General features: G+C 31.8%; 1 protein-coding gene across 1 annotated transcript; it reads left to right on the top strand.

Moving 5' to 3' along the window:
* The first annotated feature begins 396 nt into the window (after positions 1–396).
* On the top strand, positions 397–26,489 carry LOC132726107 (WD repeat-containing protein 3-like). Its single transcript, XM_060711375.1, has 24 exons — positions 397–554; positions 3,246–3,435; positions 4,049–4,258; positions 5,020–5,138; positions 5,836–5,914; positions 6,132–6,230; positions 7,767–7,868; positions 8,071–8,168; positions 11,454–11,586; positions 12,070–12,260; positions 12,630–12,723; positions 13,516–13,617; positions 14,613–14,646; positions 15,436–15,599; positions 17,622–17,779; positions 18,716–18,827; positions 19,637–19,771; positions 21,679–21,729; positions 22,530–22,595; positions 23,254–23,346; positions 23,872–23,966; positions 24,872–25,000; positions 25,398–25,491; positions 26,303–26,489. The coding sequence occupies exons 2-24, from the start codon at positions 3,265–3,267 to the stop codon at positions 26,453–26,455; spliced, it is 2,682 nt and encodes an 893-aa protein (XP_060567358.1). The 5' UTR covers positions 397–554; positions 3,246–3,264; the 3' UTR covers positions 26,456–26,489.
* Positions 26,490–26,728: the final 239 nt, after the last annotated feature.

Here is a 26,728-nt window from a genome sequence, read left to right on the forward strand (position 1 = left end):
AAGTTTTCAAAATTGATTCAATATATACATTCCAGTATGCATATTTACAACAAAAACATGATACATTTTTGTTGGTTTTTAATTTGCACCAACAGTCATAAAACTGAGCCGTGTCACGACAAAGCCAACATAATGGGTTTGCGTCTAGCATGGATCCAGACCGCGCAGTCTGATCAGGATCCATGCTGTTGCAAATACGAAATGGTAAATAAATAGAAAAAATGTTAATTAAGATTATTTTTTTCTACCATAAATACCTCAGGACATAATAATATAGCTCATTTACAATAAATATAACCCTTCTGGCTGTTTAAATTAACAATAATGCTTCGGGGACGCTTCAGGACGCTTCGGGACGCTAAATTTCTTTGGGACGCTTTTTAGTGAGACCCCCGGATTTAGTTAACCTTTCCGCTTTTGATAGTCATTTCGCTAATTAAATTTTGTTTACACCGGAAACATGTGATTTTCGGGATTTTCTTGCTGATTTTCTTTTAATTGTTTTTCATCTAAACATCATTTCAATCCTTTTAATTACCAAATTATATATTCCGGTAAGTTTTAAAGTTTATGTGAAAAATATTTATTTCCCCTAGTTGTGAAGACGAAAACTTGGATTCTGTAGTCGGACAAAACTAGTTTCGTACAAAAAGAAAAAAAAAATATGTGTCGATTCACCTTGGCTTTGAGCATTTAAAAGCTTGTACGCGATCTGGGGTTAGACTTAAAAATCTGTCTGAAGCCAGATTTCCTGAAAGTCAGAAAAAATTGTCAGACAGACAGTGAGACCTACAAAAAAATCTGCCAGACTGACACATTTACAACAAGGAAGTGGCTAGCCGTACGGGCCCGTACGGCTAGCCAAAAGTTCTAGCCGTACGTGAGTCACGTACGACTAGCCAGGACACACTGTATTGGCTAGCCGTACGGCACTTTTCAAAAATATATGGAAGGCGGAAGTGCATATGTTAATTAATCATGACTTAACGCGAGAATTTTAGTCAAGAATGTTTACTTTTTAGAGATTAATCGACGCGTTGACTATAGTAAAGAATGTACTTTGTCATCTCAAGACGTCGAGAAAAAAAAAGCGATTGGTTGCAGTTAAATAACACCAATTGAAATAGTTTACAAAATTTTGATAATAATCCTTTTTTGTTTCATTATGTTTAATTTTTAAATTGAAAAAAAAAAAAAAACACCGAAAATAATTGTTGTTGGGTTCTGATAATTGCGTCAATTACCGTCGGTATAGAAGTTTGTCCATCGTCCATCATTAAGGAAAGTTTGCATTATTAAATTATTTTTCCTTTTCATCGTTTTTTCTAATATTCTTTTTATTTATTTATTCCCCTCCGATCATTATTTATTCGATCCATGTGCTTAATTAACAGATTTAACAATTCATCTTTCATACAAATCATAAGCATGAAAATTAAGGACGTTATAACATGCAACTTTGACACTTAATTTTATTAAGATAGATTATACAACGCTTACTCGTATTCATTTTTTTTTGCAAAATTGCGGAGCATCTTTATTAAAGTGAACAAACTAGGACAAATGCGGAGATTTGATTAAAATCGTCGTTTAAAGACACAAAATAACATATGCATTTTCGACTTCCATATATTTTTGAAAAGTGCCGTACGGCTAGCCAATACAGTGTGTCCAGGCTAGTCGTACGTGACTCACGTACGGCTAGAACTTTTGGCTAGCCGTACGGGCCCGTACGGCTAGCCACTTCCTTACAACAATATGAAAACAAGTAAGATATTAAGCAGCATTTACCCTGTATTTCAATTATCTTCAAATTAAACTCAATCCCTGTTAAACAGCATCAGTTTATTTAAGTTTAAAAGATCATCCTGAAAATCTTAACATTTATCCTCCTGTCCTGATCTGGACCTGAAAGCCGGCGTACCGACATGCATGACCGACATATTTTTACATGTTCCGACTATTTTTAAGCTGAAGTCGGTCAGACGTTATGATAATTTTCTTCAGCCCAAAGGGAGACTAATATTGACGAATTCCTTGCTTGATGCTAGCGAGATAACTCTTGAGAACCGCATTAACTTACATAAAATTATTTTCCTTGGTCAATATCGTGAAATAGACCCATGGCCGATAGCTGTACAATCAGCAGTTACAGGACACAGTAAACATGGCATGTTTGAAGTGTTATGGGAAAAAGAGAGAAAATAAACATGGTCAGAAAGAAACGAAAAGATAAAAGTATGAAAAAAAAAACACAAGCCAATGGAAGCAAGGGAATGACAATATAAAAAACGAAATTCGCTGTTCCTCCTGTACAGTATAGGGGCCAGTATGTTGAAAAACACACAAAAAAAAAGAAATAATACATTTAAATATTAAACTGGATGTTCAAATTTTCATGTTACTGCTGTAGAAGATCCTGAATTATCATATGTTTAATTTTACATGGAAGTCAACATCATGTGCAATAAAGGATGCAGATTCTGATAAGGATGATAAATGTTTAGACTTTCAGATGATCTTTTAAACTTAAATAATGTATCAAAGGGATTGAGTTCAATTTAAAGATCATTGAAATAAAGGGAAAATGTTGTTTAATACCTTGCTTGTCTTCATATTTCTGTAAATGTGTCGGTCTGACAGATTTTTTGTCCGTCTGACAAAATTCAAGGTTTTGTCATGCAGAATGTAGACACTTTTTTTCAGACTTTCAGGAAGTCTGCCCCAACATAATTTACCACTGACAAATCAACAAAACAATGGATCAAAATAAAATAATCTATCAGGCCATTTCGAATGCATCAAATACCAGCAATTACTTTTTTAAATCGCATACCTATGTAGGAATAAATCATGATTTTTTTTTGTTTTTTCTAGCTATCCTAGTTTGCTGCTGACTCCATTTCATGATGTCACAGAAAAAACTGAAATTCCTGCATTCATTTTAATATGCAATTTATCAGGCGTGAACTTTATCAACCGAAACCAGTGTAATGACTTGATAAAATTTCACTCACATTTTTACCTTTTGAATAACTGTGTCAGTATTATTAAATTAATATTTTCATATTTATATATATTTTATCAGTAACCAAGATATGGACTAGATGTTTGTTTGAATGAGAGCATTCAAATCAAACATACTGCTTACCTTTTTACGAGTTAAATTTTTCCACAGATATCCTAATTAATGAAAAATGTGTTCATAATAATGTTATTAAACTTCTTATATTACAATTTTGTAGAATAAGATGAGATAATATCATGGGATTAACAAAACAATATCTTCGCTATGCCTCTGCTGAAGTATTTGGGGTAATAGCTGGAAATAAGTCGAACATTGTTTTCCTGAATACTGCCGGGAGCCAGGGTAAATACTGTGCAACAGGTGCTTGTGAAGATGTCATAGTGTGGGATATACGTACTGGAGATAAGGTTAGTTTCTTGTAAAAATAACAATGAAGTAAGTTTAAAATAATTAAGTTTCTTGTAAAAAGAACAGTGAAGTAAGTTTCTAATAATTGGAACTGAAGTCAAATCACCATCAAAGAGATGAGCCTGGCTAAAATCAATGTTAAATATCCCTTATTTTTTGTCATTTTAATAATACCTTGAACACTAGCAGGATTCCAGAAAATGATTTGGCATTGTCTTGATAAAAGTTATGGTTACAGTACTATGTCTATTTTTCATACATTTTTGTTTTTTCTTTCCTTAAATGTAAGAATAGATGAGCAGCAATAGACTAGCTATTTACGGAGTAATCATGTTTTAGATATAAAGATGAATGTCTTGTTGTTAATATACTTGACAGATATAGTGACACGTCACAGTTTAGTTGCTGTAATACATTTAAATGGTCAATCATAATTGAATTCAGTTTTAAATATAATACCATATGTAAAGAGCATTATGAAGCATAGCTTATGAAGAGTTCAGCTTATAAAGTCATTAGATTTATCAGCTCATGTTTTGGTGTTTAAAGAATCACAAATAAAATGTTGGAATATGTTATGAAGATATTTATTTCCTATTTTCTATGTTTCAGTTTTTCACATTAAAAGGAGAGAGACATGAGGTAACTAAATTAGCAGGATCGCCAGACAAACAGCATCTAGCTGTAGGCTACAATGACGGGAAAGTTTGTGTGTTTAATTTACAGAATGGGGAGAAAACAATCACATTCAGTGGGCATAAATCAGCTGTGACAGCTTTACAGTATGATCACCAGGGACTCAGACTTGTGTCTGGTGGAAAGGTAATGCAAGTTTACATTTTGATTGATGTGCAGTTGTTCAAACCATAGTTTGAATAGCGCAGTGCAGAAGCTGCATAATATATCATGCCATAATCTTCATGTCTAGGATAGTGGCATATTATGAAACAATTAAAACATATTATGTGACAGCTATAAGGACTCTTAGGATATCCATGGTTTTATAAACGTATGATCAATTACCCCATATATATTACTGAATGGTTATGTTAGTTATCAACTTGCAAGTGGCACGGTCCCCGCACAGACACTGAATAGGCTGTAGGGCAATTTTGCTACTCAAATCCCACTTGAGAAACTTTCAAGCCTGATTTAATTCCTATTGAATGTTGGTTGGGTATACTTTACACATTAAAAATCATATCAGTTGCCTGTTTGTCCTTCCCTTCCTTTTATCCTTCCATCGAACAATTTCTGATTACGGTTTTATTAATTGGACAATGTATTGAATAATTAGTAACAAGATTTCTTGCATTAACCTTTACTGATTGGTTGTCCACCAATGATGTCTAGTTCAGTGAGGTAAACTTATCTGTCTGAATACAATAATTGATAAGTAAAGCAAATAAGTAGAGTCTTAGATTGTAATAGCATTTAAATCAGTAAGATTATGATTGGGTATCATGATTGGCTGTCATAAAGTATCTAAATAACTCAATTACATGAATTTGTATGATAATTCGTATTATAGATGAAATATATTGCTTATTAAATCATAAATTGTGACTTTATTAACATTGTAGGATACTGATGTAATTGTTTGGGACATCGTGAATGAGTGTGGATTATACAGAATGAAGGGGCATAAAGGGGCAGTAACTCAGGCATATTTTCTCAAAGACAGAAATATTCTTATTACCAGGTAATAATACAACTTACAGATATGAAAAGAGTAGTTATGGTTAATATGTTTCTTTTTGTTGCAGATTCTGAAACATGGTGATGTCAATAATACAGTATGACTGCTTGCTTGAAAACTTTTGAGCATGTTCATTTAACTTTGAGAAATATACAGTTGTTTCAAGAGTTTTAGGGGGAAATAATATCATAATAATATCCATTATATGCATGTATTATGTAAAGTCCTGGCTGGACAATGAAAGTAAAATGGGCCAGAGGAGAAATGTACTTTTGTTAACCTTACTTCAGATGAAGTATTTTGATTAGCAGCTTTTGTTTTATGTAAATTATTACTTTAATTTAAACAGCACTCTCATTTATAAACCTATTCGGCAATTTTGATGAAGTGGTAAAGGAATGATCCTTATCTGGTCCTTTAGAAAAGGTAAAAATTTATATAAAATATTTCCTGTCAAATGAACAATATAGTAGTCAGAAGTAAATATTGAGAGTGACTTCTCCTAAACCAGCGAGATCTATAGTGGTACTCATTAGAAATTATCTTGATGTGATCCTGTTCAAAATTTGATCATTGAGTCAAAGAGCATATTCTATGATGACATTGCAAGAAGTTGTATTCATAGCATTCAAGGTTGATTTGCACTCCTACACAATCTATAATTATATATGTCCACCTTTCATGGATTTTAATATTTCAGTTCTAAAGACACATTTGTGAAGTTTTGGGATCTAGATACTCAACATTGTTTTAAGACATTGGTAGAGCACAGAAGTGAGGTAATATTGTCCTCTTTTCCTTAGAAACAGCATTTAAATTCTGTTATGATTATTTTATTGTAATGCTGTGAAATTTTCAGAAAGTATTCCTATACAAGAAAGTAAGGCAATTTACTCTATGATACAATTAAATAAACATATTCTCACACAGCTTGAATACAATAACGAAAAGGACATTTTTTTTGTTGTTGATAAGGTTGACAATGTATTATTTCAGGTGTATGATTTTGTTTTGTTGAGAAATGATACAAGATTAGTGACAGGATCTGCTGACAGTGAACTTAGAGTATGGGATATCACATACACTGACCAACTAGTATGTATAAAGATACTTGTTTTCTTTATCAATGAAATTTATTAGTAAGATACTTAATATGTTCATAGAAGTATATATGGGATGGTTCCTTTTACATTAGAATTTGCAGAAATCAAGAATTACTGCTAAATGCTTTGAACATGATTGATATGTTTCTGTGAACTACCTTCATGTAATTGCAAGGATGGTATTTGGTCATTAAGTATAGGCAAGGAGGTATTGAGTTAAATTACTGACCTACAAACTATTATGGCTATCCTTATCTGATTTTAAGATTTGTTGTAAAGAGTACTAAATGGTTTTTAAAGATATTCTTTGTTAAGGACCCTTTAAACTAGTTACAAAATTGTCATTATTTTGTCCCATATACCCTTGTTTTTTACTGGGTATACCCCTAAAATAAAAACCCGGGACTTTATGTATTTTCACTTGTATACCCAAATTTAAATTTTTCCCCGATATTTTCCTTCGTACAAGGTTTTAATTATTTGTAAAAATAACCCAAAAAATTTCAGCAACAAGGGGAATTTTTATTTGGTTTAAAAACATTTAATTTTTAAAATTTAAAAATACATTGGGAAAAATCCTTTAGAAATTTTTTTTTAAAAAAGACAAGGTAAAATTTTTAAAACGTAATTTTTATAAAACATCCTCGCCCAAGGCAAATGTATTTCAATATTTTATAATATCTGTAAATTTTTAAATTTAAAGGGCATTTATTTTTTTCAGAAACCTGCCAAACAAAAAAAATTTAAAATTTTCTGCCCTGTTTTTAAAAAATTAACTGAAAAAGGAAAAAGGGAAAATGGTTAAAAATTTTTAAAACTTTTGAAAAATTTGGTTTTGACCCCAAGTGTAAAACCCTTCCCCAAATTTTTAACTAATTGGGCAAGTACCCTCTATTAGTGCTCCAAGTAGAAACATACAATCAACTGTTACAAATTTTACAGAAGACCCAAGTTGTAACAAATTGTAAATTTAGACCCCATTTGTTATAAACTTGCCTTTTAATCTTTAATTTCTTTTAATGATCATAAACTTTATCACAGTTTGTTTTGTTTTTATCTCGTGTTTTACAAGATTTGGTCATAACACAGTGGTGGATCCACCTAGTTGAATTTCTCCGATTACTAATCAGTCATTACCAATTTCTCGGCAAGTGGCAAACTACTAATGCCACATGATTTCTGAAACAGAGGTGAGAGACAAATGACCATTAGACTCAATGTCCGAGATTGTCATGAACAAATCTAATGGTCAATTTTTTGTATAGAAGAATGCTATCAAGCTAGCTTTCAGATGGTCGTGGTTTTCCCCAAGTTATTTTATCTTGCCTGAAACAATGTGCAGAGGGACCTGATATTGGTTCTCCTCAACCGATAAAGGTGTAAAGTCAGACATGTAATATCTATATGTCCATATGAACTTATCTTTAACTGTGGCGATTTTTTAATCATATTAAGGAAATCAAAATTGTTTTATTATAAATTTGTATGTTTATATAGGTTTATAAAAGATTTTTTCTATTTATTTTAGAATCTGATAGAATGTAAGAAAATGGGATCAGTAATGAGGTCTGGTAGAGATAGACTAATCTCCATGGCAACCGATCTGCAGCAGACGACACTAATATGTCACGTAAGTCTACAACATTCAAAATGTCTTTATGTCATATGTTACATTTAAATATTTATAATAATATATTAAAAATTCAAATAAGAATAATTTCATCTTTAAGATTTTATTTGATTCAGAAGCTTGTAAGACTGATTTAATGTTATGTATCGTCAATTTTTCTAAGTAAACCTGTATATCTTTGGTTAATACTTTATATTTCTAGGGAAATGATAGAATGTTGGAAGTTTTTAAGCTGCCTGGTGAAAATGATTTAAAGAAAAGACTTTCAAAACGACTTAAAAAGGAAAAGAAAAAGGCTGGGTATTTCAAATTATTCATGTTCATTTTGTATTGTGTATATTTAAAATTTATTAAAATTTATTATTTAAGTGATGGATTTCATGCATCATTTCCTTTATACATTAACCAAGGACACTACAGTCGACATTGTATTAAGAGACCACTCAAGGGACTGCCAAAAAGTGGTCTCTTAATAAAGTGGTCTCTCAATAGAATTCTGGAAAATTCGAGACTTTTTATTACAAGTCATAGATATAATAACATCTTTTTTTATAAAAACAAAAACTTTACAATATTATGTATGTATTACAGTTTTATAATTACATTTATGCCTTTTTTAAAAAAAAGTCATCAATATTGTTTGTTTTTGTTTTTTAGTAGAAATTTGTGTACAAATGTGATCTACGCTCATAATACTGTCAACAGGTTATTTTGACCATGAAACAAAGCATATTGTCTTATATTTTTAATATGTTCATACACATCTTCTGCTGAACATACTTTAGAATCGTCAGCCAGAGCTCCAGATAATTTTTTATGCAATGAGTTTTAAACTTCTTGATTTTTTCAACAATTAGTTTTCACACTACCCCGATTTCTAGGATGTTTTTGTCTTTTTTGTCGAAGGGTCATATTTAATTGGATACTACGTGTATTTTATTAAGCATCAGCGGAGCACCTACACCATCATCAATGAAAGGCTCGGTTCTGTAATGTTTAGTCCACTACGTTCACTATTTTATTTCGACTACAATCGATGACATTTGCTATTTACTCAGACTCAATTCCATGCACGATTTCCTCATACAATTTATCCGGTCTTATTAGTTGTCTATCTTTTTTTCGCTCGATCCGACGTCATTTTCGATAAGGGAGGTCACTCTGAGGACATGACAAACTATGCAAATGCGGTGTTGTGATACGTTATTTGCTCTGACAAAATATTTCACAATAAATATTACGATCGGAAAATCCGATTTTTGAAAACGATTGCAATTGTTATTCATTTTCGTTTTTAAACGACGAGATAAATTATTTGTGACAATGACCATGAAAAATATTTCGTTTGTTTGCTTGTACAACATCTAACCTACGCGCTCAATTACACAGGTGAGAATGCCCGCAGGGACGATTGTTCGTCACGGCCGTTTAATAGATACCTTATCACTTAATTTTGTACATTTGGGCCGACATTCAGTGGCCGCTGGCCGCGATATAAAATAGTCGTTTAATGGAATTAAATTAAATAGTAAAAATCATCGGGAGGGATTTTATGTGGCCGCTTAATAAAAAAGTCGCTTAATAAAGGTGGACGCAAGTACGATGCCGACTGTATTTAACCTGTTTAATATCTGCTAAATAACATCAAAATTCTATTTTGTTCCTTTTGACTTAAAATCACTTGCCACTCATACACAACTGTTGGTTTGAATCCTGCCAGGGACATGGTATTCTTTTGGATAGTCAGTGGTTCTAACCAGCACTAGTCAAGGTGAAAGGTCACCTATATTATAACCTTTATGGTGTCTGAGTAACTTAAAACTCTGTGGAAGAGAAAAACAATGAATAATTATAATCAGACACAGAGCATGTTAAAGTCAGCCAACTTTTCATTGGTTTGCATTAATGTCCTGATAACATTTGCCATTACTTTCATTATTGTTTTCAAAATATCACAAATAAATCATCCTGTCATGTAAAACTGGCAGCAAGTTTACTCGTAAAGAAATTTAGTTGAGACTGGTTCAGATCATTCATAGAAAAAAATCCTTTCATAAAACTGTAAATGTAAGCAAGTCTTTCCCTGAGATATGATACATTGCTCAGCATAAAAGATCTTTAGTATATTCTGAGGCTAGTAATTTCAATAAAGTCTAAACATAACCAGGTGTTTGAATGTGTTGTTCTCCAGTCCAAATATTTACTATTTTTAGCTCGACTATACGAAGTATATGGAGAGCTGTCCTACTAGCCCCGGCGTCCGCGTCCAGATTTTAGATTAAAGTTTGGTGCAGTAAAATATTTTTCACTATAACTTTGTCATTTCTTAAGGTATCAACTTCAAATATATGTTCCTTATCATCAACCACATCTTATGTGACAAGGTTCATAACTCTAGCACCAATATTTTCAGATTTATCTCCCCTTGAACTTAGAATTTTCCTTAAAAAATACTATTTTTTACTGTTTCTTCTTTATTTCTTAAGGGATCAACCTCATACTTCAAATATATGTACCTTATCATCATCCCCATCTTATGTGACAAGGTTCATTACTCTAGCACCAATATTTTCAGATTTATCTCCCCTTGAACTTAGAATTTTCCTCAAAAAGTACTATTTCTTACTGTTTCTTCTTTATTTCTTAAGGGATCAACCTCATACTTCAAATATATTTACGTTATCATCATCCCATCTTATGTGACAAGGTTCAAAAACTCTAGCACCAATATTTTCAGATTTATCTCCCTTTGAACTTAGAATTTTCCATAAAAAATATTATTTTTTTACTGTTACTTATTTATTTCTAAAGGGATCCAACTTCATACTTCAAATATATTTATGTTATCATCATCCACATCTTATGTGACAAGGTTCATAACTCTTGCACCAATATTGCAAGAATATCTCCCCTAAACTTAGATGTTTTTACTAGAAAAATGTTATTTTTTATTATAACTTTTTTATTTTTAAAGGTATTTACCTCAAAACTTCCAAATTCTTATTCCTTGTCATCAATTACATTTTATGTGACAATGTTTCATAACTCTTGAAGCAATATTTACACATTTATCTCTCTTTGAACTTAGGATTTTCTTTAAGAAATATAATAACTTCTTTACTTTTTAGGTATCTACTTCAAACTTCAAATATATATTTCTTATCATTACCAAATGTTGTGTGACAAGGTCCATAACTCAAGCATGACTATTTCTACTAGAATTATTCCCTTGATCTTGGAATTTATGTTAACAAATATTATTTTTTTTACTATAACTTAATACATAATTATACACAATTGATTTTTCTTTCATAGTTTTGTCCTCCTTACTGCGTCCAGTATTTTATTAGTCGAGCTTCGCTGTCTCCTGTGACAGCTCTTGTTTAAATAGTTGTTAATATTTTTCTACATTTAATGCTTTGTATCACATACCCAAACATGCTGACCAAAAAACAATGGGTATTATATTTGCACCTCACGAGATCCTATCCTAGCAAAACCCTCTCAGGTGAAACACAAGTACCAGATCAAGATACTCCTATTATCACTATATTGTATTTATAGTCAGTATTTATTGTTTGATAGGGAAAGCATTGAGGAGAGCGGTATAAATGTTGAGTTAAAGCTGGAGGATGAGATAAGTAAAGTGGCAGCAGTAAAAATGGCGGCAAAAATAGCATCAGCTGATATCATGCATAGTTCTAACAGTACAGTAAAGGTAATTATTTCGAACAATCCTTTATGTTTTGAAAAGTTACAAAAGAAGACAACATATCATCCTTATTAAAATTTTAAAGGTAGAACTTGGAACTTAAGGCCATTTCCAAGAACAATGTTATTCACTATAGTAGAGAAAAGGTCTTTTTCAATAGGCGGGAAAAAGTTGTGGGTATCAGCTATAGAGGGCAATGTTGCTATTTATATATCATTTTATGAAAGTTTATCTTTTAAAAGTAAACCAAGTACAATAATATATCATATTTGAAAGGTTTTATTAAATATTTAATGTTAAATTGTAAATAAAAATTATCATGGAAAGACATAAATGAAAAATTAGTGGGGAAAAAATATAAATCTCCAAGAAGGGTGGAATGCCTTTTGATTTTTGCCAAATATTTTAGCCAAAACATATCAAAAAGTATTGATGTCTAACATTGATTGAACTAGATATTCTTTATAAATTATATAATCTATATTTCAGGTGTTGACACTGTTTAACAACAATACATTTGGCTACTGTGCAATAGATATCAATGACCAGAAGAATCCGGCATCAGGTATAGGTGTGTTAAGTCAACATGGACACCAGAGTGACGTTAGAACTATCAGCTTTAGTTCTGACAATACGGCATTGATGACGGCAAGTGCCGAGTCTGTGAAAGTCTGGAACAGGTGAAATGTTGTTTAATTTCATTCTTTAAATTGTGATTTAATTAATTAGTTTTATGGCAGGCTTCCATTGCCAATTTGATGTGGTTACTAACTTCAGATGCATTGTCAAGATAAATCATGCTTTAAACAGTGAATTTCTTTAGGATGAGGGTCACTGGTTAAATAAAGTTGCCAGTTTTAATATAGGGTCCTTTTTTTCAGCCTCCATTGGTGAAAAAGAAAAGTCAGCATATGAGTGCATAACTATCTATGTGACTAAAAAGATTTATAAAAAAAATCTGTTTTTGAAATGTAGTGTAAATAACAATAGATTTGTGCGTAGAAGATTGATATGTGATAGATCATGCCTAATGTTTAATGTTATTTCAGGGCTTCATTACAGTGTATTAGAACTATGCCATGTGATTATGCCTTATGTTCCATGTTTGCTCCTGGTGACAGGCATATAATCCTTGGTACAAAGGTAAATTTATATACTTAATCATTTGTTAAAAATGGTAACTGTAATATTTAAAAAATGATCTCATTTATATGGTGATTTGTCTATGATTCTGTTTTAGAAAAAAACAAATATCTCCAAGGATATATAAGGATTTACAATTTTATCTAATGGAAATTGATAATGATATCTTAGAAGTAAAATTCAAAAGTAATTTATCTTGGAGGAAAACATACGGTTCCTTTGACATATTTAATAGTTACAGTTATAAAGGAGTTTTTGTTTGAATTGAGTTGAGTAAAAAAGGGAAAAAACAGTTGATTCATAGCTCAAACTATTGTCATAACCCATTGGGTGGCATTGGTTAATCATTTTGTTAAGGTCAACTTTATCATTATCTTTTAAAGCTTATCACATTAAACTGGGTATATCTTTATACTCTCAAAATGTAAAGCCATTTCAAAATGGCAAATCATTGGAAATTAATTATTGTAAAGTTTTGGCCATTTTTTGTCTGGTTTTATTATACAAACTATAACACTGAGAAAAATGGAACCTGTTGCCTGCTGATATGCCTTGTTTTCCTTGTATCTTTTTTATGGCATCACCTACAGAAATTTATTATAAGCTCTAATTTGAATATGTTAGGGTCTTTTGCCTTATAACATTTCGTCATTATAATGTAGCTTGTTAATACAACTATGTAAATAAAATTCGTTCGAGAAAGAGAGAAAAGACAACATAATAAATCAGCAAGAGGATGATCTGTTTATCATTATGTTTCTATTTCTTGAAACTGTATTACTATGGTTACAGAGTGGGAAACTACAAATATTTGACATTGGTAGTGGATCATTGCTGGAAGAAGTGGATGCTCACGGAGGCTCACTCTGGTCTATATGTATGACACCAGATAAGGTTAGATCATATATTTATATATCACTGGTCTATATGTATGACACCAGATAAGGTTAGATCATATATTTTATATATCACTGGTCTATATGTATGACACTAGATAAGGTTAGATCATATATTTATATAATCACTGTCTATATGTATGACACCAGATAAGGTTAGATCATATATTTATATATCACTGGTCTATATGTATGACACCAGATAAGGTTAGACCATATATTTATATATCACTGGTCTATATGTATGACACCAGATAAGGTTAGACCATATATTTATATATCACTGGTCTATATGTATGACACCAGATAAGGTTAGACCATATATTTATATATCACTGGTCTATATGTATGACACCAGATAAGGTTAGATCATATATTTATATATCACTGGTCTATATGTATGACACCAGATAAGGTTAGATCATATATTTATATATCACTGGATAAGTAAACATGGCTAAGTGGTTAAGGTCATTGACTTCAAACCACTTGCCCCTTAAGGTTGTGGATTCAAATCCTGCCAGGCACTTATGATTTTTTCACTGAGGTTCAGGCCTTGGTCTACCAGGGATGCATGTATGTTGTCTCCTTGTCTGATGTATTTTGATATTTGTCATTTCTTCATCCAGGTTTTAATGTTTTAAAGTTTTTTCAAGGTCTTCTATGGATAAATCTACAAGTTTGCCACATCTTGCAGCATTTTTTCCTGGAACCTATTATGTTCCTAATCCACACTGTGGCTGCCATGACAAAATTCTCGCTTGTCATTCACAGTAATAACAGTCTCTCATGTTTGCCTAGCCAATGCCTGTATGTGATATCAAGTTTATTCCCTTTATTACACAGTGGTTGGAATTATGATTGCAGTGGCCGACAGGAGCATAGTGTAACTGTACCATTTTAAAAGCATTGTAAGCATTTCTGTATGTAGTTTGAGTTATATTTAATGAGAAACTGTTCACTTTATAAAATGACATTTGTAATCTATTTCAGAGAGGTATAGTGTCTGGTGGGGGGGATAAAAAAGGTAAAAAACTGGGAATTTTTTAAATTGTGCTGTGACAAAAAACCAGAAAAAAGGTAGGTTTTGCCATGTCTGAGAAAAAATAAACCATACTGTCCTTTATTTTTTTCTCTTTTAAATTTGGTTCACTCTTTAAAAAATTACTATCACCTTAAAACCCTGCTGCTTTTGCCACTAGCAAAAAAAGGGTTTTATGGCCACATTATTTTTAGGTGACGTCATTTGCTTTATACAAACATAGCATTTAGATGCGCTTAATGCTAGCGCTATATACTATAGGCGCGTCAATGAAAAATGTTACTTTTTCTCTTTTAGTGATAAATAGAATATTATATTTGCTTAAGTTCATTACTAATTTCATTGAACTTGTGAAATAAAATAATATGATTTAACATGTTCAATAAATTCACTATTAAACTTACACTCATTCAATATCCCCTGTTTATCCGAATAATGGTACTTGATGTTAAATTTTGTTGAAAATGGCATGGTTTTATTAGAATCATTTAAAGGTTGATTAAGTATTAGTATAAAAATTACATGAGAATAATGTAAAGATGTTTTTATTTTGCACTTTTATAATGAAATTCTTTTCATTTCATAAATAGTTAATTATAACATATATGCATGATTTGTGTCATTTGCAATTCATTATCCTTAGATAAAGGTTGTTACAATATTCAAGGCAATTTATTGCCTAGAGAAACAGAGCAAGTATAAACTAGGACCATCTACCTTATGTTTCATTGCGAGGTTTTGAATAAATTACATTAATTACACTTGAAATTAAAGTGTTTTTTTCTCTATATTTCAGTAAACAGTTAACATTACAACATGTGCGGACACTACAGATGGATGAAGATGTACTGTGTGTAAAATGTAGTCCCGATCAGAGATTGCTGGCAGTCTCCCTCCTTGATAGCACTGTTAAAGTTTTCTTTATGGATACATTAAAGGTGAGATAGCACTGTTAAAGTTTTCTTTATGGATACACTTAAGGTGAGATAGCACTGTTAAAGTTTTCTTTATGGATACATTAAAGGTGAGATAGCACTGTTAAAGTTTTCTTTATGGATACATTATAGGTGAGATAGCACTGTTAAAGTTTTCTTTATGGATACACTTAAGGTGAGATAGCATTGTTAAAGTTTTTTTTATGGATACATTAAAGGTAAAATAGCACTGTTAAAGTTTTCTTTATGGATACATTAAAGGTGAGATAGCACTGTTAAAGTTTTCTTTATGGATACATTAAAGGTGAGATAGCACTGTTAAAGTTTTCTTTATGGATACACTTAAGGTGAGATAGCACTGTTCAAGTTTTCTTTATGGATACATTAAAGGTGAGATAGCACTGTTAAAGTTTTCTTTATGGATACATTAAAGGTGAGATAGCACTGTTAAAGTTTTCTTTATGGATACACTTAAGGAGAGATAGCATTGTTAAAGTTTTCTTTATGGATACACTTAAGGTGAGATAGCACTGTTCAAGTTTTCTTTATGGATACACTTAATTCGAGATAGGACTGTTATAGTTTTCTTTATGGATACACTTAAGGTGAGATAGGACTGTTAATTTTTTCTTTATGGATACACTTAAGGTGAGATAGCACTGTTCAAGTTTTCTTTATGGATACACTTAGGGCAAGATAGGACTGTTAATGTTTCTTTATGGATACACTTAAGGTGAGATAGGACTGTTATAGTTTTCTTTATGGATACACTAAAGGTGAGATAGCACTGTTAAAGTTTTCTTTATGGATACACCTAAGGTGAGATAGCACTGTTGAAGTTTTCTTTATGGATACACTTAAGGTGAGATAGCACTGTTCAAGTTTTCTTTATGGATACACCTAAGGTGAGATAGCACTGTTGAAGTTTTCTTTATGGATACACTTAAGGTGAGATAGCACTGTTCAAGTTTTCTTTATGGATACACTTAAGGTGAGATAGGACTGTTAACTTTTTCTTTATGGATACACTTAAGTTGAGATAGCACTGTTCAAGTTTTCTTTATGGATACATTAAAGGTGAGATAGCACTGTTAAAGTTTTCTTTATGGATACACTTAAGGTGAGATAGGACTGTTATAGTTTTCTTTATGGATACACTTAAGGTGAGATAGGACTGTTAACTTTTTCTTTATGGATACACTTAAGGTGAGATAGCAATGTTCAAGTTTTCTTTATGGATACACTTAGGGCAAGATAGGACTGTTAATGTTTCTTTATGGATACACTTAAGATGAGATAGCACTGTAAAAGGTGTCTCTATGTGTACATTTAATTTGCTTTTTTGATGGATATATTAAAATATATAAAGTATAAATTTTGATAAAGGGACATTGTTATGTTATGTTTTTTAATTGAAGCATAATCAATGCAAAATAAGAACTTGGTTAGTTTTCTTTTTTAATTTACATCATAACTGATTTCTAATGAGTGTGATATTAGTATTGAATAAAAATATATATTCTAGTGCAGAAACAGGTTTGAAGAGAGTGTCTGAATGCAATTTTACATAATTTTGCTGTTAAACAGCGTAGAAATATAATTTTGATAGTTTAAATGAGCCGCATCATGACAAAACAAACGTAATGCGTTTGCGACCAGCATGGATCCAGACCAGCCTGTGCATCAGCGCAGTCTGATCAGGATCAATGCTGTTCGCTTACAAACCCTATAACAAGTAGAGAAACTGATAGCGAACAGCATGGATCCTGATCAAACTGCGCGGATGCGCAGGCTGGTCTGGATCCATGCTGATCGCAAACCCATTATGTTAGTTTTGTCGTGACGCAGCTCAAATAATTTGTATATTTCAATGCATTTGAACTTTTTTGTACATATTGTTATGTAGGAAATTGTGAAAAGTTATTTTAACAGAGCTGAGTGATGATGATGTAAAGTAAAGAGGATTTAAATGATTCAGTGATATTAACATTATATTATACCTACTGTTTTCTCCAATATTTTCAGTTTTTCCTGTCCCTCTATGGTCATAAATTACCAGTGTTATGTATGGACATCTCAGCTGACAGTACTCTGCTGGTGTCTGGCTCGGCTGACAGAAATGTGAAAATATGGGGTCTAGACTTTGGTGACTGCCATAAATCTATCTTTGCTCATGATGACAGGTAACGGAACCAGCAGATTTGTTTGTTAATAAAAAAATCAATAGCTTTTTAAAGATGCCTGGTTCCAAGCTTGATATGCTGTAATGTTTTTACTCTTGTACTGATAATTTACTTTTATATGTGCACCCAGTGCCCAGAAATTTAATTTATACAAGGGTTATAAGTCCATGCTGCTATGTACTTTTAAGAGTGTATTATAGTATAATTGAGTTAGCCATACTCTTTATATATGTATTGTAGGAAAATCTATATAACATTGTTACCATTGATTTATTCTGGGAAAGATTCAGGTTGATTCGTTTGTGAATTTTATTCCAGTAAATTTACTTTTGCAACCAGTATAGAGCCTGGCTTTAAGACTATACTGTTTATTGGTATTTTGACAGATTTTGTTTGATCTTATTATTGTTTTGATATAGAACTACCTGGAATTACTAATAGACTGACTGTTTCTAATTCAAAGTATACAATTCAGCAGGATAAGAGTTATGTCACAAACAGAAATGTCTGTAGAGAGAAGTGTTAAAGCCCATTATGCCTCAGAAATGCTTTTAATTTCAATTCTCAAAAGCTTCCAATTTTGGTGTACTTTTTATAGTATCTAAAAGATTACTCATTGGCCAATAACCAAAACAATATTTTTCAATTCTTTCTTTTTTGGCAATAAGTACAGTTATAGTGAATGAGTATTTTGTATGTAATTTGTAGCTACTTTCATGACAAATTATTTCCATTCTTCGGGTAAAAACCATCAAACATTCTCTAAAACCATTATTTAAACATTATAAAATTCATGTTAGCCCATAATAAAGAAGTAAAAATTTGTTTTTGATGCATATTGTGCCTTAAAGCTATTACTTACAAACTTCAAAATGTTTTTTCCCGAAAACCATTGTATTCAGATTTAATTTGTTATAACATGTATTTTAATTTCAGTATAATGTGCCTACAGTTCATTGCTAAAACTCATATGTTCTTCACTGGTGGTAAAGATAGGAAAATAAAACAGTGGGATGCTGATAATTTTGAACATATAACTACTTTAGAGGTAGGTAGAAATTTCTGAAACAAAATCTCATGTTTTATTGTACATTTATGATAAATAAGTATAAGGATATCATTTGTATGTCAGAAAGTAAGTACTCAATAGATAACTGTTTATATATATGACAAAACCAACATAGTGCGTTTGCGACCAGCATGGATCCAGACCAGCCTGCGCATCCGCGCAGACTGATCAGGATCCATGCTGTTCGCTATCAGTATATCTACTTGTAATAGGGTTTGTAAGTGAACAGCATGGATCCTGATGTATGCGCGGATGCGCAGGCTGGTCTGGATCCATGCTGGTCGCAAATGTGTTACGTTGCTTTTGTCATGACGCAGCTCATATTTTTATATTCATATAAAATAACAGGGTCTCTGTGATTGAGAATTAAAAGCTGCTGACTTCAAATAATATGCCTCTCACTTCATAAGGCTCAAATCCTGCCATGGACTTTGGAGCTTTTTATATCACATGTAGAAGACCAGTGGTTCTACTTGGGTGCCAGTTCTTCCCTGAAATAATGATCAAAGAGGGTACTTAAGGTACTCTCCACCAGTAAAGCTTGAAGGTTGCATTATGACCTGTACAGTATCAGTATCATGACCTCTGAGGGATGTTGCACTTTACCATTATCCCTGATAAACACACAGATTCAAATGGAGTCCGCAATTTTCATGTATCTTTCTGTTTCCATTTCTTTGGAGAAATTCCAGATTATTTATTTAACAACACCCCAAATACTATGATACATGTATATAAAATATACAGTTCACATTTGTAAAGCTCTGGTAATTGTTGTTGTTTATTAGAGTCATCATGCAGAGGTTTGGTGTTTAAGTGTGAGCCCCAGTGGTAATGTGCTAGCCAGTGGTTCACATGACAAGTCCCTCAGACTCTGGCAGAAAACACATGAACCGTTAATTCTACAGGAGGAAAGAGAAATGGTAAGTTATATATGTTATATATATTGTTATATATGCAACAAACCATCTTATTATATGTAATAGAAAGAGCATCGAAACACGAGGCTATCTGATTTGTACGAGGGGGCGTAGCCCCCCGAGTATTAATCAGATTGCCGAGTGTTTTGATGTTCTTTATCTTTTGTATGATAGTCAAACATAAAAAACACATTCCCTGTGTCACAATATAGACCCCGTGAAAAATTAACCAATGAACGAGCATCTGAATATGATATTTCTGTAACTTTCCCTTTGTCTTCCGTCACAATAAGTAAACCCCAGACAAAATGAACCAATCAATGGACATGCTCTGCTTTGCAGGTAACTAATACGTGCACTCCAGTTAACGCACTGTGCATGTATATGTATATGATTTAACTCTGACACATTTTCCACAGAAAGGTCCCAAAACTATGATACAATAAGTAGACTGACCATGATCATATGTAAAATATAGTTTTTAAATATTAAGTAAAAGCATCAAATGATGAAAATTACCTCACAAATTAATGACAGTTTGTAAGTTATAAAGAATTTTGACAAGTTAAATGCCCCTTTACAAATAGTTTTAAGCATACATGCATAAATGTAAACTAACCCTAATATATCCAATCAAATGTCTTTGCATGGTTCTTTATGGTGTGCTTAAAATAGCACCTGTTATTGTATTCATATATTTTCAATTGTAAAACCATTCTCTATTTAACCAACATGACTTTCTTATAAAAGACTTTCCAAACAATTTTTAGCACTTTCAGCAGCTTTTAATACAAGTAATAAGGAGTTATCTTATTAGTCCCCTATCGGTTTAACCAGAGGGGACTTTAGGTTTACCCTCCGTCCGTCCGTCTGTCTGTCCGTCCGTCTGTCTGTCCATCAGTCCGTCCGTCCACAAAACTGGATCCCGCGATAACGCAAAAAATACTGAAAATATTTTTATGAAACTTGATATATGGATAGATGGCAGTATGGAGATTATGCACGTCTTTTTCTTTTCTTCCTATGTTGAAAATTATGGTTGCTATTGCAACAAATAGTCTGAAAATATGGCAAATTTAACACATAAACTGGATCAAGTGATAACTCACAAAGTACTGAAAATATTTTTATGAAACATAACATATGGGTAGATGGCAGTCTGCAGATTATGCACATCTTTTTCTTTTCTTCCTATGTTGAAAATTCTGGTTGCTATGGCAACAAATAGCCTGGATTTCAAGATTTCTGATTTATTTTTTTCAGCTTATTCACTATAAGTTCTTTATTTCTTAAGGTGTTTACTTCAAACTTTAAATATAAGTTTCTGGTCATCAACCACATCATATGTGACAAGGTTTACAACTCCAGCACAAAATTTATCAGTATAACCTCCCTTGAACTTAGAATTTTTATGAAAAAAAATGTTGTCTTTTTTAAATAACTTCGTTATTTCCTAATGTATCTACTTCAAACTGCATATATATGTTTCTTATTATCACTCAACATTTTTGAGAAGGTTAAATACTCTAGCAAGACTATTTCCAGAATTATGTCCCCCTTGAACTTAGATTTTTTTCGAGAAATTGGCATTTTTTACTCCAACTTCTTCATTTATTATAGCATTTACTTTAAAATCCCACATCGTAATAATATGACAAGGTTGTATAAACATAATTGCCTTACTAGGCAGGAAACTTAACACATTACTGTGAAATAGACAAACTTAGAACTCAAAAGATTTAAGTTCATTCATGTCATTCATTCACTGGTAAAATTGAAATCAGAATGTTGCTGGGGTTCTAACCGGTAGGGGACTGCTTGCAATACTATGATAATTGCTTGTTGTTTATATTTTATGTTTGTTTTAGTAGAATCATTGAATTGTGAACATTTATTTATGTTTTATAAAGGAGCGTGAGAAGGAGTTTGAAGATTCTGTTGGTCAGGGTGGTGAAGCAGTGGTAAGTGATATAATATTGTTGTAAACACTTGACATTTTAATTTATACAATTAACTCATCTATTTATCAATGGTTATAAGTTCATGTAAAAAAAGCACATCAAAATTAATTTATTTTACTTTTATCAATTTAGTTGACAAGAACAGATCTTGTACTATAGTCTTTAACCACTGTTTTAAGTGACTTAATTAAGGAAGAATAACAGTCATAGGCTTGCAGAAAACACGGAGAAGGTTTAGGCGATATCTTTCTTGTTGTTAAAATTCCGTTAAACAGGCACTAAACATATGAGCCGCATCACAACAAAACCAACATAATGGGTTTGCGACCAACATGGATCCAGACCAGCCTGCGCATCCGTGCAGTCTGATCAGGATCCATGCTGTTCGCTGTCAGTTTTTCTACTTGTAATAGAGTTGCTAAGCGAACTGCAATTGATCCTGATCAGACTGCGTGGATGTGCAGGCTGGTCTGGATCCATGCTGGTCGCAAACCTATAATGTTGGTTTTGTCATGACACAGCTCATATATGAAATTTGACATAAAAGTTTTTATGGTGATGAACTACTCGCAGTCATTTTTGTATAATTATAATTCTTTGTAATGGTCTAAGTAGTTGTAGTGGTGTATTCCCCTCAAGCCAGAGATTTAGGGTTCAAGCTCTTATAGTGTCACTACAATGTTTAATCATACAACACCAGTACTGATGTTCAGTCAAAGGACTTGAGACTTGTTAATGTAAGCATCAAACGTTTTTTCCTTACCAGCTTCAGACTAATATTTTTTATGTATATATTGTAGGTTCCAGGGGAAACAAATAAAGAGACAGGTCTAGCAGGGAAGAAGTCAGTAGAGACTGTAAAAGCTGTAAGTTTTGTCATTATGCCATTGTACCAGTAGTCTTTTTAACAGATTATATTTGAAAAAAGGTCACTTCTTAATAGATAAGACATTGTAAATATTGCATTTATATTTTTCTATCTGTCTGTTTCTCATTTTTGGATGTGATATCATCTATGCCAATTTCATACAATGTATTCAAACAATTTCATACAATTTCATGCAATGTATTGTTGACCTTAAAGGTAAAATCATTTAAATTCACAAAATTTTTATCCTTTTTTGACTGAAGAGTTGTATTTAATGGTTGAGTCATAGGAATTTAAGCCAACGTTTATCCCTGTGTGATCGTACGAGGCGACTAAATGGATTTGAATAACTTGAGTCAATGCATCTCTAAGCTCCAGCAGGTGTTGTGATTTTTACCCCTGGTGTTGCTTTGAAGATTGTAACACCCGACTTTAGTCAAAATCATCTTTCCTGTTTCAATGCCATATGACTGTGTTGATGCCAAACAAACAAACATAAATCACCACTACTGTAAATTTACTACTGTAAATAGATGTAGGCTGATAGATATTTGTGTTTTACAACAGCTTTCTTCTCCTTAAAACCTCTCCTGCCAGATGTTTCTTTTTGAACATTGTGCATGTATAACGGATATGTTTTTATTTATTTATTTAAGGCTGAGAAAATAATGGAAGCTATAGAATTATACAAAGAGGAGAAATATAAATGGTCTATTTATAGACTTGAGTGCCAGCAATCAAGGACAAAGGTAAGACCAAAGGCTTCTTCAAGTTTGTTTAACACAGCACTTTCCAAATATTTAACTTTAGGTAGGATGGTAGACATGTTTACTTTTTCTATTGGGAAAGAACAAAATAATGCTTAAATGCTTTTAGGATTTTCGAAACGTTGGTCACCTAATTGCATTTTTTTCAATTATTGAACTAGTTTGCTACAGGTTCAATAATAATATATATCTAATAATTAGATATACATTTATATTATTATTGAACCTGTAGCAAACTATTTCAATAATTAATACTAATATATACAATGTATGTAAAGAATGTTCATAAACAGTTCTTATATCATTTGAGAAAACTCTGTGGTGACTGTGTGTTTGTGTATACTGACTTTGAAATTCTTGTGTTGTGTCACACTTCTGATTAGAGATCTGTTAGGAATATTTTAGATTTCCATTGTGAGGAAGCTATTCAGCATGCAATGGAAAAAGTTGCTGAGTTCCAGTTCAAGGCATGTCTGTGCTTAAATTAATTAAATTGTTATATTTCAGAAACAAGAACCAGAGCCCAACCCACTTATGATTGCATTCAATGTAAGCACACCAGAAAAATATGTTCTTATGGTCATCAAAAAGGTGAAGTCTAGGTATAGTAAATGTTTTATAATTCCATTTTTTGCATGTGAATATAATGTTAAATAACTTAAACTGGTGTTTAAATAACTTAAACTGGTGTGGTTTTAATGATATACAGTTCCAAGTTACTGACTAGTAACACACCATTTACAGACATAGCTACCAATTTCTGCTAAATTGTTGATTCCTTCAGGATCACTCCGCCACACCTTGAAAGAATTAAAGTTGAAATTGCAGGCTTATTTTGATTAATTCTGTTAGCAAAAGATAATGCAAGTTATAAAATTTCTTATGCCCCCAAAAACTGTAGGATCTTTACAATGACTTAAAAAAATTCTTAATATGATTAATATTGTCACATTTAATATAGCAAACTTTTAGTGTTTGCAAAAACTTGACAGTGTGGTCCAGCTGTTAACACATTAGACTAGGATTGTTGGCTGTGTGGGTTCAAACCCTGTGGGGGGGGGGAGGGCAAGCCATTGCTTCCTTGATCAAGAAGCTTAACACTTAAAATTAACAATCTAATCTTTTGTATAATTTCTACAATTCAGTTGATATATAAAAGCTGCAAAAAACATAATTTTGCAGGTACAAATAAATGTCATAGATGTTTTCATTTTTTATGAAATCTAAAGACATCTTGTCTTATATTTAAAAGTCCTCTTGTTACTTAAAAATGTATCAAATGTTGAAAATTATGATGTTGATAAAAGAAATTAAAGAAATGAGTTGATTAATGTGCATTCTTGCTGTATTAGGAACAATAAAAATATAAAATTATTGACAGTAACTTGATTGATAGTGGTAGAAATAACAGGTGATAAATGTAACAGTCATATACCTTTATGCAGTCTGACCAGACTGAATTCATGAGTTAAGAGATAGAAATGTTACAGTTTGAATTGTGTTACAGTGAATTAGAAGAAGCACTGCTAGTACTACCATTCCAGTATGTGATAGGTTTACTGAAGTTGCTGGAGGAATTTATAACTAACAACTGGGATATAGAGCTCATGTGTAGATGTCTTTTCTTTTTACTTAGGTAAGTGAAGGTTATATAGTTTTGTAACATAGACTCTGTATGCAAACTTGATGCTGTTTAACACACTTTGTTTATGAGATATATGCGTATTGACCTTCACATAACAAAATGGTTACATTTGATTAGACTGTATACCGGATGTAATTGTTATAGATGTGATTTTTTGTGAAGCAAAATAAATGTTTGTTCCTTTGTTAAGCATTTGATGTTGTTTTTTTATTCTGCATGAACAATTATTTTATACAGGAAAAAAGATGGTATACGTCTTACATACCTTAACTATGTATTGCAACATTATGAAACACATGTTTTCCCTTTCCTCAGAAAGAAAAAAGCAAATTTCTGAGACTCAAAGAACCTTTAAGTCAACACAATATATTGTATTTCTATTTTTCAGAGTACATCATGGTCAAATAACAGCTTGTCAGGAGTTATTACCAGTAGTAGATAGATTACGCAAGATCACAATAGAAAAACTTAACTCTCTTAGGGTATGTATTTTATGGATTTTATGAAGATAAAGCTTAAAACAGATTAAAATTAAATTTAAAGAAAATGAAAAATAATTAGAAATTGAATTATACACTTATTTGAAATAAACATTGTTTGAAATGAAATATTCATTAAATTTCAGGAAATTAATTACATGTATAAAAAAAAACATGGATAAAACATGAACTCTATTTCACTTAATCCAGTATTAACAAATAATGCTCCAATATGTGCATATGATAAATGAATTTGTTTTATGTTCTTCGTTATTAAGCAGGAATTAATTTCGAAGTAAAGACAAGGGAAATTAGTTTACAGTTAGTTATTTTACTTAAGGAAATTTAATGAGGTTAAAAGAGTTGCCTTTACAATAGGTGGAGTGGTAATTTCCAAAAATATCCATTTAACCTGAAGCTTCAAATACTGTTGGGAAAAGGCGTAAAATGAAACAAACAAACAAACAAAGCTTTACCCCTGTAAAAAACTTCCAACTACTACCTAAAATGATTCAAATTCTTTCAAACTTTTCATATGGTTAAGTGTTGATGCAACAATAATCTATAGCTACAAGTTTTTTCAATTTATCAACGAGCTGCAGCTTTATGAAAACGTAAAATCTTGATAATAACATGACGTCATATTTGGCGCCAAAAATGTTACTCGTTTTGTATTTTCTGTTGGTATAGTTTCATAAATATACATAGAGAGGTTTTATATTTAGGACTATTTCTAATACTGAACATCCCTTGTATAACATTAAAGCCAGCTAGTTTAATCTCAACAATGGCTGGTATATTTTGAAACTTTCAGGACTGTGTAGGATTTAATCTTACTGGGCTTCAATTTCTACAGCGGGATATAGAACATTCAGCTGAAACTGTGTTCTTCATGGATGCTACAGACAGATTTAAAGAAAAGAAGAAGAAAAAGAAGAAAAAAGCCATTTTGACTATTAAAACTTGAGAGAAATAAAACGTTTTAATTGAAAAAAAAGTCATTTGTGTTTGTGATTCATCCATTTTTCACCAGTCCTTTATCTGTTGTCACTTGCCATATACATAGTATGATTTATAATAAGCCAGTACAAAATGCAGTACACTTGTGACTTTATTATAAGTAAACAGTTTTGTGCCTTTGACTATCATTTTCATTTTGTTACAAGTGGTAAATCATAAGAAAGTTAAGGATTATGTCAGTGGCATTTTAAAATCTAACTTATCAGAAATAAAAATAACA

The sequence above is a fragment of the Ruditapes philippinarum genome, unplaced genomic scaffold (assembly GCF_026571515.1).
Source record: "Ruditapes philippinarum isolate M1 unplaced genomic scaffold, ASM2657151v2 ctg1742_1_1_1_1, whole genome shotgun sequence".
NCBI classification, from domain to species: Eukaryota; Metazoa; Mollusca; class Bivalvia; order Venerida; family Veneridae; genus Ruditapes; species Ruditapes philippinarum.

Coding starts and splice junctions, on each gene's coding strand:
- LOC132726107 (XM_060711375.1), top strand. CDS start 3,265: ATGGGATTAACAAAACAATATCTTCGCTATGCCTCTGCTGAAGTATTT. Junction 12,261..12,629: donor TCTGTGAAAGTCTGGAACAG/GTGAAATGTTGT, acceptor ATGTTATTTCAG/GGCTTCATTACAGTGTATTA. Junction 25,492..26,302: donor AAAAACTTAACTCTCTTAGG/GTATGTATTTTA, acceptor TGAAACTTTCAG/GACTGTGTAGGATTTAATCT.